The 18,033-nt window shown below is 42.2% G+C and overlaps 1 protein-coding gene across 1 annotated transcript in view; it reads left to right on the top strand.

The window, feature by feature from the left end:
* Positions 1 to 9,522, top strand: part of LOC109917220 (solute carrier family 2, facilitated glucose transporter member 1) — a 38,336-nt gene extending 28,814 nt beyond the window's left edge. Inside the window, exons 6-10 of the mRNA XM_048614855.1 lie at positions 937 to 1,124; positions 2,240 to 2,344; positions 4,069 to 4,170; positions 6,481 to 6,684; positions 8,034 to 9,522. Of these exons, the coding sequence (XP_048470812.1) occupies positions 937 to 1,124; positions 2,240 to 2,344; positions 4,069 to 4,170; positions 6,481 to 6,684; positions 8,034 to 8,237 (803 nt within the window). The 3' untranslated portion in view covers positions 8,238 to 9,522. The remainder of the gene's footprint in view (positions 1 to 936; positions 1,125 to 2,239; positions 2,345 to 4,068; positions 4,171 to 6,480; positions 6,685 to 8,033) is intronic.
* The last annotated feature ends 8,511 nt before the right edge of the window (positions 9,523 to 18,033 follow it).

Genomic DNA, 18,033 nt, shown 5'->3' with positions numbered 1-18,033 from the left:
CTTGTCATGGTGCATTGCATACACATCTCTGTAGTGTTTGGCTTGTACTAGGTACCTATTAGAAAAATACAGATAAGGTAATAGTGTTACTAAAGCACTTTACAGCTGCTCCAAGTCTGAAAGCACTTAGAAACCAATGAAGTGCTAATTTGCCCATTCGTATCATTGATAGTAACTAATTTATCTGCAATAACATCCCATAAACAGAAGTGAGATGAATATATAGTTAATCTGCTTCTGATTGAGAAAGCAATATTAACTCAATCAGTTAGTCATCCTTGTTGTTTAAGTGGTGTGACTAGGTAGATCAATCTGCATGTGTGGAATAAGCTTTAGTTTAAACACTCATCCCAAAGTCAACAACCTGGTAATGCACCAATTCCCTACCCCAGCCAGGATGTTTTTTTTGTGGCACGCTCATAAAATGTAAAGTTGACTTCCTTGGCTTGAGAAGTGTCTCGATGGAAATGCAAATACTGAGCCAGTGTAATTCCAAGTCTGATCCTTCATTTGTACTGCTTTCAAGTTTGGACTGCAGTGTCGGAGTGTAAATGCTGGGGAGGGTAAATCCCATCTGGGATTCTTGCACCATATTGGTGTCCATCAGTTCCTGCAAGGAAAGGTACCTATGTGCATGTCAGTGGCCTTGGTTCTGATGGATTTATGACAGTGACTCAGTGGACACTCCTGTTTAGGCTGAGAATGTTGAATACTCCTGGGAAAGACACTGAAGATTTACACATGTTCTTGGAGCTGTTGAGAGGATTTGCCACTTTGACATTCCTGGGAAATTGGCCCAGGCTTTGCTAATTTCCATGTCAGCCGTATTGCCCCGAGTATGTCAACTTGAATTCAATAAACAGAAAGCCATGCTTATTACAATTTTAATGGGTTAGTGGATTAATATTCCTGAAAATAACGCACAAATATTTTCAGTTCTGAAGAAGCTCCGTGGGACAACAGATGTGAGCAGTGACCTGCAGGAGATGAAGGAAGAGAGCAGGCAGATGATGCGAGAGAAGAAAGTCACAATTCCTGAACTGTTCCGCTCCCCGATGTATCGCCAGCCCATTGTCATTGCAATCGTGTTGCAATTGTCCCAGCAGTTGTCCGGTATCAATGCTGTGAGTATTTACCAGCAAAACACTCTGTCAAAGGACAAGGATTGCTCACGCCATGGAGCCTGTCCTTTCCTGGTACCTAGCTCCCAATCACTGCCTTCTCATCATTTCCCATAATTCATTGTCTCTTCAAAAATTCATCTCATCGTCTCTTGAACTTATTCCTATTGCCACCTTTATTTTACAAATCCGTTTGTAATTTCTATTTCTGTTCAATTTCCACGTTTATTGTGTGTGTGTCTTTGCTGTAACAACCCATTTGGACCAATCACTTCATAATCTGGAAAAAAATGTTGCAGCTCGAAGTCTCCCCTTTTCAAAAGAAAGCCAGCTTCCTGATGCCCCGAATGATCTTTCTTGCCCTCACTCAAGAGACATAATTGGATAAGGTAATTGGGTAATCTTAGAACTCTGAATGGTGTCTGACCTCTGCCTTATACAATGATGCACACCGTCCAGATATGTTAATGTTTACAGTTTGTTATGAAGATTCCCCTGCTTTTCTTGGCAATTTGGGCAGTGAAGGGTTCACAAGATAACTGGTAAACCCAGTTGCCCACTGAGTTCCCTACCCAGATCCTTGGGTTCTTTTTGGAGCTTCTTCTGGGAAAATAAGGCGTAGGTTTGGTGCAAAGCCTCTGAGCTTCACTTTCCCGTTACAAACAAATCTACAAGGTTGTCTTGTGATTGAGTCCTGCACTAATTGGAAGTTCTGTTCCCTAAATCTTTGCTTTCTCATTATTTATTTGGCTTGCGCAAATGATCAGATTTTCCTTCATTTCCGATGTAACTCCACAGAGGCTGGTATTCTGTCACCAAGTCACCCTATATTTACACATGGACAGTCCTTGACTTTAGTATTGCCTCATACAGAGCCAGCTCTGAGTGTCAGTATCTCTGACACTCTCTCCCTTTTTATCTGTCAGCCAGAACTCCCTGATTTGGACCAGATTAACAGCCTCAATCAGGGAATTCCTAATCAATAATGTCCAGCTGGCTGACCTTCTTACAATCGCTACAAATCTCTTCTGGAAACATGTGATTTTGAGATTCTAAATGCCAAAAGGACCATCATTTATGTCAGTGTTTTCTCAAAATGTGTTTTATTCTTCCTGCAGATTTTCTATTATTCGACAAGTATTTTTGAAAAAGCTGGTGTTGAGCAGCCTGTTTATGCCACCATTGGGTCTGGTGTGGTGAACACCGCTTTCACTGTTGTATCAGTAAGTACTCTGTCATGATTTGAATTCCCCACCTGTACTGTGCTGCAGGGTTAAAAATTAAACTCAAAATGTGCATCAGGAGTCTCCAAGGGTACAGTCAATCAGCTCAGTGTGGGATTGGACCACAGTGGTCACTGATATTTCAACTGCTTTCCAATGAGATCATTCAGGATTGGGGAGATCCTCACTATGATGTAGGCCAGCTCTGTTGGTTCTTACACATGAATGGACACTGGGGAGGGACCACTTGGTCTTCATGTGACTGCCATTAGCATTGACTGTCCAGGCCTACATGTATGAACTTCTCTCTAGAGGTGAGGGCTGACAGGCAGGTGCATTATGTAGCTTCAATGGAAATGCAGACCAGCAAAAGACAAAGAGAGAATATTTCTTTAGACAATGGCAAAGATTAAAGCTTCTTAGGAAATTTAATGCATTACATTTGCTCATTTTAGCAGAGTGAAGGAAATACATTTCTCTGGGGTAGGATTTGGCTCCCTCTGTGATGTTTTTGGGAGAATAGGATGGGTGTAGAAATCAGTGTTGTGACCTGTGTCCTGTACCCAGTGCTGTATTAGGTCCAGTGGAGCTTCGATATTCCCAACGACTTTCCCAAGTCAGGTGTTTGCCCCCTTTTATAAACTGAATTCTCAGCTAGCAGCTGGTTCAGGGTGGGAACTCATTGGGACTGAGCAGCAGGGGCCCAGGGCAGCACATTTTAGGCTTTTCAGCTCCTTCTCTGGAAATGTGCAGGGGTGTGTCAGCCTACAGCAAAACACCTTGGTCTGTATTCAATGCCATGTGGTATCGGGGTGGTACTGTTACTGCAGGCATTACCACTATGGTCATAACTGGTACACTCTGCCCACCTCCCTGGAGATTATTGTCGACTCACATTAGGCACTGTCTATCTTCTGGCAACCAGGTGTTACTTGTAGCTTGTGGTGAAGATACGCTGATGAGAACCGAGGACAGATTTGGCTCAATATTCAGGCTGTGTGCCTCCGTCTGCTCTGCCAGTTTGTACAGCATGCTGCATCTGTAACGTGGAAACATAGAAACTAGGAGCAGGAGTAAGCTAATCAGCCCTTCAAACCCCTTCCACCATTCATGGCTGATCAACCAACTCAGTCCCTTGTTCCTACTTTTGCCACGTACCCTTTGATCCCTTTAGCCCTAAGAACTATATCTAATTCCTTCTTTAAAACATTCAATGTTTTGGCTTCAATGGCTTTCAGTAGCAGAGAATTCCATGGGCTCTCCTCTCTCCGGGTGAAGACATTTTTCCTCATCTCCGCCCTAAATGGCCTACCCTGTATCTTAGACTGTGACTCCCTGGTTCTGGATTCCCCTGGTCATTGCGAACATCCTTCCTGTGTATACCCTGTCTAGTCCTGTTATAGGTTTCTATGAGATCCCCCTTATTTTTCTAAACTGCAGTGAATATAGTCTAAGCTGATCCTGTCTCTTCTCATACATTAATCCTGCTGTTTCCAGGAATCAATCTGATAAACCTTCACTGCATTCCCTCCATTATTAGAACATCCTTCCTCAGGTAAGGAGACCAGAACTGCACCCAATACCCGAGTGTGGTCTCACCAAGGCCCTGTATAATTGCAGCAAGACATGCTTGCTCCTGTACTCGAATTCTCTTTACAATGAAGGCAAAACCCAATGTTTCTCTAGGCCGCTGTTTTCATTGTGATGTCTTTATTTCCCTCTAGCTGTTTGTGGTGGAGCGCGCTGGACGACGCACACTGCACCTGATTGGCCTGGCAGGCATGGCCATCTGTGCGATCCTGATGACCATTGCACTTGTCCTTCTGGTAAGAGACTTATTGCGTGTGTGTGTGTGCGCGCATGGTGTGTGTGTGTGAATATGTGTTTGAATGTGAGGGTGTTTGTATGTGTGTGTGAATAACTGTGTGTGAGTGAGTGCATGCGTGTTGAGAGTTTGTGAGTTGTTTCTCTGTATTGGCTAACAAGAGGCAATTAACAGAAATTAATTTGACAGATGTATTTTTTAAAAAAATAAATGATCACTATAAGTTAGCTGTCACATCAAAAGAGATTGTTTTTGACTAATTTGCTCAGTTGTGGGATAATGTTCCAAGTAATCTTCAAGGAAAGGAGATAAAAAATATGGAACAAAACAAAGCTCATAAAACCCATCAAATCCCCTCCTTGCACAGAATGTGACGCACTTATCCAATAATGGATTTTATCCAATTTATTTCACTAACTGTTCAGTGGCCTTGAATTTTCAGGAATAAAGCTCTGTAAAAGTCTTTGTTTCCTTATTAGCAAACACCCAAATGATTGATTACAGAATACAAATCCTCAGTGTTCTGAGTGCTTTCTGTAAAATAAGAATACTGCTGAGATTTAATACAGTAAGGGAACTGGATATATTCCTGAAAAGACCAATGAGGTAAATCCACAAGAAATGAACTGCAGACTGGATGGGGTTGGGGGGTGATTGTAATGATTGAATAGCTTCTTTAAAACGCTGGCACATACAGGAAGTGCACAGTAGCCTCCTGTACTATGATATGAAGAAAATTGGTATTCTGTGAGATAAATCATGAGATGTAAAATGTTTGAAATCATTTTGAGAGACTGCTTGGCTGCTACATTTCTTCACTCACCAGTTTTTTTAGTTCCAGTTTGCAATAGTTGTGGCTCAGAGCGGTTGTGCTTAGACCTTTGACTATTCAGGAAGGTATTTACAAGAATGATCCCAGGGCTAAAAGAACTTGATAATAAAGACAGACTCATGTACTAGGCTTGTATTCCATTGATAGTAGATGGCAATGAAACTGAAACATTTCAGATCATTAAGGATTTGATAGTGTAGATGGAGAGAAACTGTTTGTCTGGTGATGAACAGACATTACATTAAAAATTAGAGCAAGGTCTTTAGTGTGACATCTAAAGAATTTCTTCACATCAAGGGGAGTGGAAATCTGGAAGTCCTCCCCTTCCATTTTGAGATTGTGGATCAATTGAAAATTTAACAAAATAGATTAATGTTGGGTGAGGGGCTCCTAAGGAGCCAGGGTGATAATTGGAATGGAGATGCAGATTTTACAAATCTTACCATAACCTAATCAACCATGGTCTTATTGAATGGAATAGCAGGTTTGAGGGGCAGAATGGTCTCCTTCTGTTCCCATGTTCCTAAAAGTAGAAACTAAAAGTAGGATCCAGATGTTGATTAATTTTACATGAACTGGAAAAGGTTCCACTGGCAGAGATCCAATGAAACTGCTGCAGAGAATTGAAAACGTGAAGAATCTCTGAGGTTATTTTGGTTTTTGAAAAGAAACTTTGAATCCAGCAGGATTGTTGACGTGACCAGCATAGTAACTGAATGTGCCAACAGTTGTGCTTTCATTGTTAGTTTTTACATAAGACATGGGAGCAGGAGGCCATTCAGCTGGTCACTGAGCTCTGCCAATCAATGAGATCTCGGTTGATGTGAAATTCCTCAACTTCACTCTCCTGCCTTTTCCCAATAACCCTTGATTCCCTTCCTGAGTAAAAATCTGTCTGTCTCAGCCTTGAATATACTTAATGACCCAACCTCTAAAGCCCTCTGCAGAATTGAATTTCATAAATTCAGTGCATTCTGAGGGAAGAAATTTTTCCTCATCTCTGCCTTATTCTGAGATGATACCCCCTGGCCTAGGACTCTGCCACAAGGGAAAACAACCTCTCTACATCGACTCTGTTAACTCCCCTAAGAATCGTGTATTGTCTCCCATTCTTCTGTACTCCAATGAGTACAGGCCCAATCTATTCTCCTTGTAATACACCCCTCCATTCTTGGTATCAGCTGAGTGTGAAACTTATCCATTGGTACATTACCAAGTTTGTCAGATGGAAGTGCGTAGAGGGATGATTACTGATGAAAGCCTTGTTCCCAGGAACTGAAGTGCTATTGCACAGAGCCCCAGCTCCATGGTTTCACTTGGCAAGGCTCACAATAGAAGGAGATCACAGAAACACAACAAAGAAATCAATCCTGATGTGAAATAAAAATCACCTGGGAGAACTTGTACCAGTTTATATTTGAAGAGTTTGATTGTTGTGAGCATAAAATATTAAAAATGCAATATTTTGTTGTTGTGCAGGACCAGCTGACTTGGATGAGCTACATCAGCATTATTGCCACTTTTGGTTTTGTGGCCTTCTTTGAGATTGGACCTGGCCCAATCCCATGGTTTATTGTCGCTGAGTTGTTCAGTCAAGGACCAAGACCAGCTGCTATTGCTGTCTCTGGTTTGTGTAACTGGACAGCAAATTTCATTGTTGGCATGTGTTTCCAGTATGTCGAGGTGGGTGCACTGTGTTTGTTTAATTGCAAATGACAGGGAGGGGAAGGAATGCTGTAGTAAATAAAAAACAGGATTGTTGTCTGAGCTAATCAAACACAAGTTAAAATAACACCAAATTCTTCTCGGTTTTGGTGCATTGCTGTTATTAGCATCAGCAGGGAACCTTGAGTGAAGGTTGCGCTGGCAAGGGAATTGCAGATGATGTAACTCTGGGGGGTGAAGTGTTCCATCAGTGACACATGCTCAAAACTCTGGACTTGTCTGGAGAAGGCACTCAAATAGCCACCTAAAGCTGGTCATGGCTTCAGGAGTATTGGCGCTAGTTTGAGGTGGTGATGTGAAGCCGAACACAACACAAAAATATATTGATTACACATGATATTTTCATACAATCCCAACAGTGGGGAAGCAGACCGTTCGGCCCATCGAGTCCATACCACCCAACTGAAGAACATCCCCATCCAGACCCACACCTCTACACTATCCCTGTATTCCCCATGGCTAATCCACCTAGCCTGCATATCCCTGGACACTACGGGCAATTTCCCATGGCTAATCCACCTAGCCTGCATATCCCTGGACACTACGGGCAATTTCCCATGGCTAATCCACCTAGCCTGTACATCTTTGGACTGTGGGAGGAAACTGGAGCACCCGGAGGAAACCCACGCAGACACGGGGAGTATATGTAAATTCCACACAGATAGTCTCCCGAGGCTGCAATCAAACCTGGGTCCATGGTGCTGTGAGGCAGCAGAGCTAACCACTGTTGTTTCACTGCAATTTGGAACACTTGTGGCTTCAATCCTGTTGACCTGAGAGGGCATTTGTGCAGTTTAGGCCTCTCATTCTGTGAGGCTTTACACTGTCCCCAGGGGAGCTCTGAGGAAGTGTATCTAGCAGAATGGGCTTCAATGTAACAAAGGAACCCAGTGGTAATACCAACCTGGCATAGCCATCACTGACACCATTTACCTGCCAAGTGAATAATACCAGCTGCCCAAAGTCTCCACATGGTAACTGCTGTTCATATGAGGGGCTGTTACCAAGCTCAGGCATTTCCAGCTGTCTGTATGCACTATTAACAGGAGACTGAAATTGAAGAGTTTAATTAAAGCTGCAGGAGTGATGTGACCTTGTCTGAAATCAGCTGAGTTTTCAAGTTGGGTAAATTCCGAACAACACAAAATAGCCATCTTGCTTTGTACAGTTGTTACCATGGAGATAGAAAACTGTTAGCGTTATTTGTCTGATATGGAGGTTGTTCCTGATAAACAGTAACTGGTGATTATTGTATCAAAAAGTGTCGAACGTTTTCATTCAAAATATTTCTTTTCCCTTTCAAACAGTTACTCTGCGGACCTTACGTTTTCATCATCTTCACCGTGCTGTTGGTTCTGTTTTTCGTATTCACCTATTTCAAAGTCCCCGAGACCAAGGGAAGGACATTTGATGAGATTGCCTCTGGTTTCCGCCAGGGTGTGGGCGCTAACTCACCAGAGAAGCATGGCCCAGAGGAACTCAACAGCCTGGGAGCAGACTCACAGGTTTAAGTGGGAGCAGTGTTGGAGCAGCCAAATAGGAGCCAACGGGACTAGCTTATGCCCACACTACTGACAAAATATGTAACAGGGTGGAGTGTCTGGCCTGTCAGCAGATTCCTGTGATTGTGTAGGAACCAAGCTCTGATTGTTTACCAGTACACATCTCCATTTGTATAAAATGTTATGGTCAGTAAGCAGAACTAACTTTTTGAATATCTTATGTGTTGACTGACATAATTATTAATTAGTGTTTCAAAGCTTTCCATGTATAGCATTAAATATTTATATGTTGAATATGTTCATAGTGTTTATAGGAAATAAATTATAGAGGTAAAGTTAATGTAAATATAATGAGCTATATGTCACATGTAATGTATAAATGTAGAATGTGGCCTAGTTTCTTTAGTAATGGCTAGTTGTAAATGATTAGAATTACTTTTTGTACACTTTGCATTGTAGAGAGCTGCTCCCGGTTCACCAGGTCAGCCCTTAATATTTTTTAATAAAAAAGTTTTTTTTTGTCATTATTGGGGAGCATTTTAAATTACCTAGAAATCCCCATGATAGTTTAGTGGGTGAATGTTTCCCTCATTTGAATGCAGTTTCTCTGTGTGTTATTGCAGGACAGCTGATAACCCAGCAAGTGAAGATATTCTCACACTAAAATGGCTAGCAGCAGTGTCCACGCTTGTACTTACCAGCCACCTATTTCCTACACAACTCAAAATACTTTAGTACTGTAATTTATAAGTAACTTTTAGAAACACTGACAGTAAATAATGTGTGTGCTGGAAAGAGTTTGGTGTGAGCCATTATCACTTATTAAAGGACGAGCCAAACATCGCTTTTGCAGCGGGTGCAACATATCCACTGAATTCAGCCTACACACACCTCTGTGATGTTGATGGAGAGGTTGGTGAGGGCAATTGCTTGTGTTGCTACCTAATCCAGCAAATATTTCCACCCCTCCACCCACCTCCGAACACTTTGATAGGTCAATTGTTTAAAGTGTGGAGGCTTTCAAAATGAATTTGAGTTTGTTTTCCTCTCAAAGTACTTGTCCAGGGCCCCATTTTCATACGAATGTATTAATTTCTTCTTGAAAGTCAGAATGTTTGATTATAAAATGTAATGTGAAGCACTCACCTGTTGGGTACCACAGCTGACCTCTTCAGACCTGTGTCACCTGTTCAAATATTGGTCGCATGAGCTCCCAATACATGGCCTTTCATTGTTCATTTTTACTGATTTTTGTGTAATCAATTTTAAGACTTTAAAATAATTTCTTTTGGAATTAATAGACTTTCTGGATTTCTTGGTGTCTTTGCTTTTCCTCACCCTCTTTCATTGCTCGAGTATTATTGTAGATTCCTTAATGTCCAGTACTTTGCCAAGGATAGATGTCAAACAGATCATTATGAGCTGGGTGGTATGGTGGTTCAGTGGTTAACATTTGCTGCCTCACAACACTAGGGACTTGGGTTCAATTCCAGCCTCAGGTGGCTATCTCTGTGGAGTTTGCATGTGTCTGTGTGGGTTTCCTCTGGGTGCTCCAGTTTCCTCCCACAGTCCAAAGATGTGCTGGTTAGGTGCATTGGACATGCTAAATTGTCTGTAGTGTGCAGGCGAGGTGGATTAACCATGGAAAATGCAGGGTTACAGGGATGGAGTGGGTCTGGATGGGATTGTCTTCAGAGGGTCGGTGTGGACCTTATGGCCTGAATGGTCTACTTCCACCCTGTAGGGATTCTATGAAACCTCTTTGCTCCTTTCTGAAACCTCCCATTCATATTTCCAAGCTGTTTGTGACCTTTGCCTCCATTCAATGTTCCTGTAAAATCTTCTTGATAAACTAGCATCCTAACTGTATAAGCTCAATACTTCAGATAGTGCTTTATGTGGCTGTGGACCCTGTGATTGCAGAGTGGTTGTTAGGGAGTAAGCATCTGTTTTCCATCTCTCCCTGTTATTATTGCCTCACCTAGGGCAGGAGGCCTGTAAGGAAAGTTAACATTTTACAGAATCTGACAAACCCAGACCTCCCACTATGTTTGAACCCCTCACCAGCAGCTGGAGGCTCGTTCTTTTTTTCTAAAAGAAACCGTAAAGCAAACTATTCATCAATAATAAAGAATAAATAAAGAATTACTTTATTTTAGTTTAGGCAGTTTTTATACATATTTTAATCTGGGAAAGAAAAGTAGAAAGAGATGTAAACTGAAAGAAAATTATATAAAATATATTTTCTATAGGTAACGTCTGCTCAAAACATTCTTTTTGTATTTTCAATAATATAAGTAAAAGTAGTACAAAAATAGCCTGTGCAGCAGTTAACAGGAGACTGATGGGGGTTAGATGAGATTAAACCAGTGAATAAAAATATCGAACAGGTTTTGTTTTCCTTCATTCCCAGTTTTGAGACTTTGCTACTGCTCAAGATCAGGCTTCAGGTTCATTCTGAACCTCCAAGGTCATTACCTTGACAACAGCTGACTTTGTTAGCAGCTCACATGCTCCTGTCTAAGATTCATGGAACAGTAATGCACTGAAGTAGGCCATTCCACATATCAAACCCATACTTGCAACAGAGCAACGCAGTTAGAACCCCTGCTCCCACACCACAAACTCGCTGTGTACCTGAGATTTCCCTAGGGTGACCAGCCAAATTCCTTTGGAAATTATCCATCGTTTCATGGGCAGTGATGATTAAGTCAATCAATTTACAGAAAATCGATCAGCCACCCTGGCTTCTGGTTCCTTGGGAGCCTGGCTGAGGAGGGGGATATACCAGGAGGGCTTTGTGAGCTCAAAGAGGTGGAGTTGGTGAAACTATGTTGCCATCGGTAATTGAAGTCAGAAAGGTGGATCAGGAAGTGAACCAGGAATAGGTGATCCCAGCATTAGGAGAGTTGGCAGGCAGAGTGAGCTGGGTGGATGTTGTGAGACAGTCAGGTAAATGTTTGAGGCTTATCTTGGTAAGGAGGACCAAACATGACAGGGCCAGTGAGGCCTGGGAGCAGGAGGCCTATGATATCAGTGAAGTTGAACTGAACATTTGCAGAAGTCCCCACTGGTTTATTGCCGTTCGGATTTGCTGAACTGCAGGTGGTTAACTTAAACCATTAGTTCGCATGGTGGCAGTTTAGTGCTTGAGATGTGTGAAAATAACATTAATTTTAACTTGATACAAATGAAGCAGAACCATGGGATTGGGTGGGACATTAGTGGCACACCCTGTTCAATAGTACTGTCCAGAGACTTCAATGAAGACAAAACCAGCTGGTAAACTAGCATCAAAACTGATCCTGTTACTGCACTCCCAGCTATTAATGCATTGTGTTGGCCAGTTTTCAACCAGATCTGACTGAAAACAGCTGCTGTGTACCCTCAATCATGATCACACTTTGAGATCTTGTTGAAGATAACCATTCTTTCTGAAAGGTGAAATATTCCCCATGGTTGAATAAGCATATACAAATCTGTTGTTTGTTTTTAATAATATGTTTTCTTTTACGTTTGTAACTGGATTTCCTTCAGAAACATCTTTTGGGAAGTTTAGAGTAAGAAAGTGAAAACAAACAGATGGACACAAGCAGTGAATCTGGTCACACATTTCCAGTGATACCCCTGCTTTGTTTGAATAGAGGTTGTGCACAGATTTTGGACTGATTTCTTGTGAAGCTCACCTTAGTGGCAAGTTGAAAATAAAAAGAAATCTGAACAACAAGATGTGTGGTTTTCTGTCTGAATGAAGACGTTAATGATCTAGCTGTTAAATATACGTGGTTTCAGTTTTTCTTTCTGTTGCTGAAGGTTGCTATGTCCTGTGGTCCTGACCCTCCTGGATAATCAGTAACCCCTGTTGCTGAATGGAAGTTTTAACCAAATTCATTCCACCATATGTTGATACAGGTGGGAGAAAGTGAAAATGTCCATTTCAACAAGAAAAGTATCTAAATGGTGATGGGTTTCAGAGGGATCTGGGTGTCCTACTACATGGATCATAAAAGATTAATCTGCAGGTAATTATGACAAGAAATTGAATGCTATTTTTAGATTTAGGTGTTATTGTAACGTGTACTCAAGTACAGGCTACAGAAGTACAGGGAGAAGTGTACAATGTTGTCCACTCTGATCATATTCCCAAATTAAACTAATCCCACCTGCCTATGCTTGGCCCACATCCCTCTAAGCCTTTCCTATTCATGAACTTATCCAAATGTCTTTTAAACATTGTAACTGTACCTACATCCATCATTCATTCCACACACAAATCACTCTGTATAAAAAAGTTGCCCTCATGTCCTTTTTAAATCTTTCTCCTCTCACCTTAAAGATATGCCCCCCAGTTTTGAATATCCCCACCCAAGGGAAGATCCTTGTTATTCACCTTATTTATGCCCCTCATCATGTTATAAACCTCAATAAGGTCACCACTCAACCTTGTATGCTCCAGTGAAAAAATTCCTAGTATTTCCAGTCTATTTTATATCTCAAACCCTCCATTCCCACCAACATTCTGGTAAATCTTTTCTGAACACTCTTCTGTTTAATAATATCCTTCCTATAACAGGATGACTAGAACTGCAAACAGTACTCCAGAAGAGGCTTCACCAATGTCCTGTACAACTGCAACATGATGTCAACATGCCCTGATGGTGTCAAGATTCTTGAGTGTTGTTGGACGTGCACCCTTCCAGGCAAGTGGGGAGTATTCCATCACAGTCCTGACTTGTGCCTTGTTGCTGATGGACCGGGCATTTGGGAGAGAGGAGGTGAGTTATATGCCGCAGTATTCCTAGCCTCTGTCTGCTCTTGTAGCCATTGTGTTTAGATTTGATTTAATTTGACTTGATTTGATTTCATGTAGATTCATAGAGTCATGCAGCACAGAAACAGACCCTTTGGTCTGAGTCGTCCATGCTGACCAAGTTTCCCAAACTAAACTAGCCCCATTTGTCTGCATTTGGCCTTTATCCTTCTAAACCTTTCCTATTCATGTACCTGTCCAAATGTTTTATAATTGTACCTGCATCTACCACTTTGTGAAGGGATGTTTAACTAAGTTAAAGGTACAATGTAAATAAGAGTCACCATAGAACATAGAACATTACAGCGCAGTACAGGCCCTTCGGCCCTCGATGTTGCGCCGACCTGTGAAACCAATCAGAAGCCCATCTAACCTACACTATTCCATTATCATCCACATGTTTATCCAATGACCATTTAAATGCCCTTAAAGTTGGCGAGTCTACTACTTTTGCAGGCAGGGCATTCCACGCCCTTACTACTCTCTGAGTAAAGAACCTACCTCTGACATCTGTCCTATATCTATCATCCCTCAATTTAAAGCTATGTCCCGTCGTGCTAGCCATCACCATCCGAGGAAAAAGGTTCTTGCTGTCCACCCTATCTAATCCTCCAATCATCTTGTATGTCTCTATTAAGTCACCTCTTAACCTTCTTCTCTCTAACGAAAACAGCCTCAAGTCCCTCATCAGTATCATCACAAGATGAAAATAAAATCCAATTTAACATGTAACTTATGGGCTTGTGAAAATATTGTTCTTTAAAGGATTAGTCAGCCTGTTAACTGAACTCATACTAGCAATTTTACATAGGAGTGTAGCTAATAGACTATAACATGAATTTTAGTATTCTTAAATATACAGCTAATTCTTGACAATAAATATGTTTTTCCACTGCAATTTTAAGCGTGTAGAGCAAATTAAATCTACACACAAGAACCAATAATATACTGATAGGTCAGTGCAGCAAACAATGCAAGATCATGCAGCTTCTGTAAAATTCAAGATTAATTTCAAAGTGCACAAGGTACCGAATGTAATTACAGAGCAATAACATACCAATACAAACTGAAGTTAGATGTCTATCTGTGGAAACTCAGTTGATATCAGGTTAGGACTAGAGGATATCAAACAAAACAAGAGGTTGTCTTATTCAGTTAGTGACAAGTTTACCTCTTGATTTGTAAGATTAGGGACTTAAGCCTCAAGCCTCAACATGCCATGAGACCATAAATACTTGCATTTTAGACAAATATTAAACTGAAGTCACCTCTGCGTGCTTTGGGTTCAGGTCCCATCTGCTCAATAGAGGTTAGAAGGATAAAAGGGGAATCTCAATGAAATGTACAGAGTACTGAAAGGCCTGTATAGAGTGGATGTGGTGAGATATTTCCACAAGTAGGAGAGACTAGGACCTGAGGGCACAGCCTCCTGGTGAAGGGACGACCCTTGGGAACTGAGATGAGGAGGAATTTCTTCAGCTAAAGGGTGGTGAATCTGTGAAACTCATTGCTTCAGAGGGCTGTGGAGGCCAAGTCTTTGAGTGTATTTAAGACAGAGAGATTCTTGATTAATAAGGGGAAATCAAAGGCTGCGGGGAGAAGGCAGGAGAATGGGGTTGAGAAACATATCAGCCATGACCAAATGGTGGGACAGACTCAATGGGCTGAATGGTCTAATTATGTTGGAACTATAGGCAGATTCTAAACTTTGGAGTCCAGAAAGGAGGGTGGGAGTGCAGGATACAGTGGGTGGCCTTTTGTGATGGAGAAATGTGTACACGGAAATGTGGGAACGCTCACATCATCCTCCCAACTCCCCTGCTCAAAAGAATTTCCTGCCAGAGGCTGGAGCAGCATGATTAGCTGGGTTCAGCTCCTCTTTCTCCCCGCTCCACCACCCCCCAACCAACATTGGATGAAATATTGGTGGCCCGACAGAAGTGATCCTTAAGTGCCAATATGAGCCATAATTGGGACAAGGGCCAGAGGCCCAGCTTTGTCTGCTCCTAAGTAAATTAGGTCAGTGGCACATGGGAACATGAGGACTAAAGATCCTTTCATTTGCAAAGCTACTGATCGGTAAAATTTTATTCCTGTAGATCTTGAGTTGCCCCACAATAGTGTTTATTTTACATATTATTGCCTACAGCCCTGGAAGAAGATCTGTGAAATCCTTGTACAGGGCAGTAACAATTGTTTTGCCTTAATGTGAGAGACCAATCACTGGAAGACCCTTGTGCCCCTGAAACTTTATACTACAGGACTAAAATATGAATGGAACATGTTGGGCCATCATGCACCAAAAAGACCAAATGAACTATGGATGCTGGAAATCAGAAACAAATACAGAAATTACTGGAGAAGCTCAGCAGGTCTGGCAGTATCTGTGGGGAGAAAGCAGAGTTAGTGTTTCAGGTCCAGTGAATATGCGCACCATATTTACAAAATACCACCATCCTTGTGGATTAGCATTGCAAATCTTATACAAATATATTTTCCAAACCTGGTGCAGTTCTGAAGAAGGGTCACTCAACCCAAAACGTTAACTCTGAAAAAGAATTAGCCTAGGTCCTCAGATTCAGAGGGGGAGGGGGATGTAGTGATTGTAAGGAGGTCAGCCACGTGAACCTCATAGAACGTGAGTTCCCTGATTGGGGCTGTTAATCTGATCCAATCAGGGAGCCCTGGCTGACAGATATAAACAAGAGAGTCAGACACTTGTTCACTCTGAGAGCTGGCTCTGAGGGAGCTGGATCAGTGTCAAGGATGCTCCACATGTAAATAAAGGGGGAGTTGATTTTTTTTATTCATTCATGGGTTGACGGTGTCGCTGGCCAGGCAGCATTTATTCCCCATCCCTAATTGCCCAGAGAGCTGTTCAGATTCAACCACATTGCTGTGGGTCTGGAGTCACATGTAGGCCAGACCAGGTAAGGATGGCAGTTTCCTTCCCTAAAGGGCATTAGTGAACCAGAAGGGTTTTTCCAAGAATCATTAGACTTTTAACTCTAGATATTTTATTGAATTCAAATTCCACCATCTGCCAGGATTCAAACCCGGGTCCCCAGAACATTATCTGGGTCTCTGGATTAACAGTCCAGCGATAATACCACTACACTATCACCTCCCCACAATGGGATACCAGCCTCTGTGGGGTTATTTCAATCACCAATTATCTCTAAAAATAGCCCTATGAACTGGATTTATATTTGGACTTCCAGAAGTCATTTGACAAGTTAGCTCTCAAAATGTTAAGATAAGAGTACACAGGGGTCAGTGCTGGGACCACAGCTGTTAAAAGGTGGAAAGGCAAGTTGCAAGAGGATGGAAGAAAATTTAGGAGACATGGTTAGTAAGTTTGCGGATGACACCAAAATTGGTGACATAGTCCACAGTGAAGAAGGTTATCTAAAATTATAAAGGGATTGTGATCAATTGGGCCAATGGACTGAGGAGAGGCAGATGGAGTTTAATTTGAATAAATGCAAGGTATTGTGTTTTAGTAAAACAAACAAGGGCAGGACTTACACAGTTAATGGCAGGGCCCTGGGTAGTGTTGTAGAAAAAAGAAACCTAGAGGTTCAGCTACATAGTTCTTTGAAATTTGCATCACATTAATGTCACATCTACCGAGATACAGTGAAAAGTATTGTTTTGTGTGCTATCAGATAAATCATACCTTACATAAGTACATCAGGGTTTTAGAGCAGAATGCAGATTATAGTTTTACAGTGACAGAGAAGGTGCAGAGAGAAGTCAACTCCAATAAATAAGAGGTCAGTTTGTAAGTCTGATAACAGCAAGAAAGAAGCTGTTCTTAAATCTGTTGGTATGTGTTTTCAAACTTTTATATCTTCTGCCTGATGGAAGAGGGAGGATAAGAGTATAACTGGGGTGGGAGGAGTCTTTGATTATGTTGGTTGTTTTTCCGAGGCAGGGGCAAGGAAAGACAGAGTCAATGGAAGGAAGGCTGGTTTTTGTGATTGACTGGGCTGTGTTCACAACTCCCTGTAATTTCTTGTGGTCTTAGGCAGAGGAGTTGCATACCAGGCTGTGATGCATCAGATAGGATGCTTTCTATGGTGCAAAGGCTGTGGGCCCTGACAACATTCCAGCAATAGTACTGAAGATATGTGCTCCCGAGTTAGCATTATGAGGAAGCCACAACAGAGGACTGGCACACCACAAGATTGGGTGCCAAATATCTCCATCAGCTGTCTCATGTATAATCAATGGCTGGCATGTGCCACAGTGATACTCCTAGTACCCAGCGATACTGCTTCTCATACATCTGCTACAGTTCACTCCAGCTCCCACACTGTCAGCTCGCTCAGCTTTTGTTACAACCAGGACAATCTAACAACTTTACAACAAAGGTGTGTGTGGGACAAGGATACAGCCATAAACGATGCTCCGGGGACAAACACCTCAGAGCTATCTCAGTCACACACAGCACGTGATGCTTTATTATTTTTCAATAAAGAATTCCTGTTAGCTCTTTGATGGCACTGAACTCACCTTTATTTTGAACCCTTTAAATCTTACCTTTTGCCCTAGAACATTCTTCTTCCAGGTATCACACATGGGCAATCACATCTCTCACTGTATCAATCAAATCAGGCAAAGTATTCGTGTGCTCTTGTGAATGTCTCTTAATGCATCTCCTCTTCTGCAGGAGGGGATAGTACCTGTACAGCAGTGGGGGTGAGGAGGGGATAGGTCCTGAGCAGCAGTGGGGGTGAGGAGGGGATAGTACCTGTACAGCAGTGGGGGTGAGGAGGGGATAGGTCCTGAGCAGCAGTGGGGGTGAGGAGGAGATAGTGCCTGAGCAGCAGTGGGGTGAGGAGGGGATAGTGCTTGAGTAGTCGGGGTGGGGAGGGGACAGTGCTTGAGCAGTAGAGGTGGGGAGGGGATAGTGCCTGAGCAGTGGAGGTGGGGAGGGAATAGGGCCTGAGCAGTGGAGGTGGGGAGGGAATAGGGCCTGAGCAGTGGAGG

This window comes from Rhincodon typus, chromosome 31, assembly GCF_021869965.1.
Source record: "Rhincodon typus isolate 14 chromosome 31, sRhiTyp1.1, whole genome shotgun sequence".
In the NCBI taxonomy this organism is placed as follows: domain Eukaryota; kingdom Metazoa; phylum Chordata; class Chondrichthyes; order Orectolobiformes; family Rhincodontidae; genus Rhincodon; species Rhincodon typus.
The sequence above is the reverse complement of the archived record's forward strand: the minus strand, read 5'-3'. Positions and strand labels throughout refer to the sequence as shown.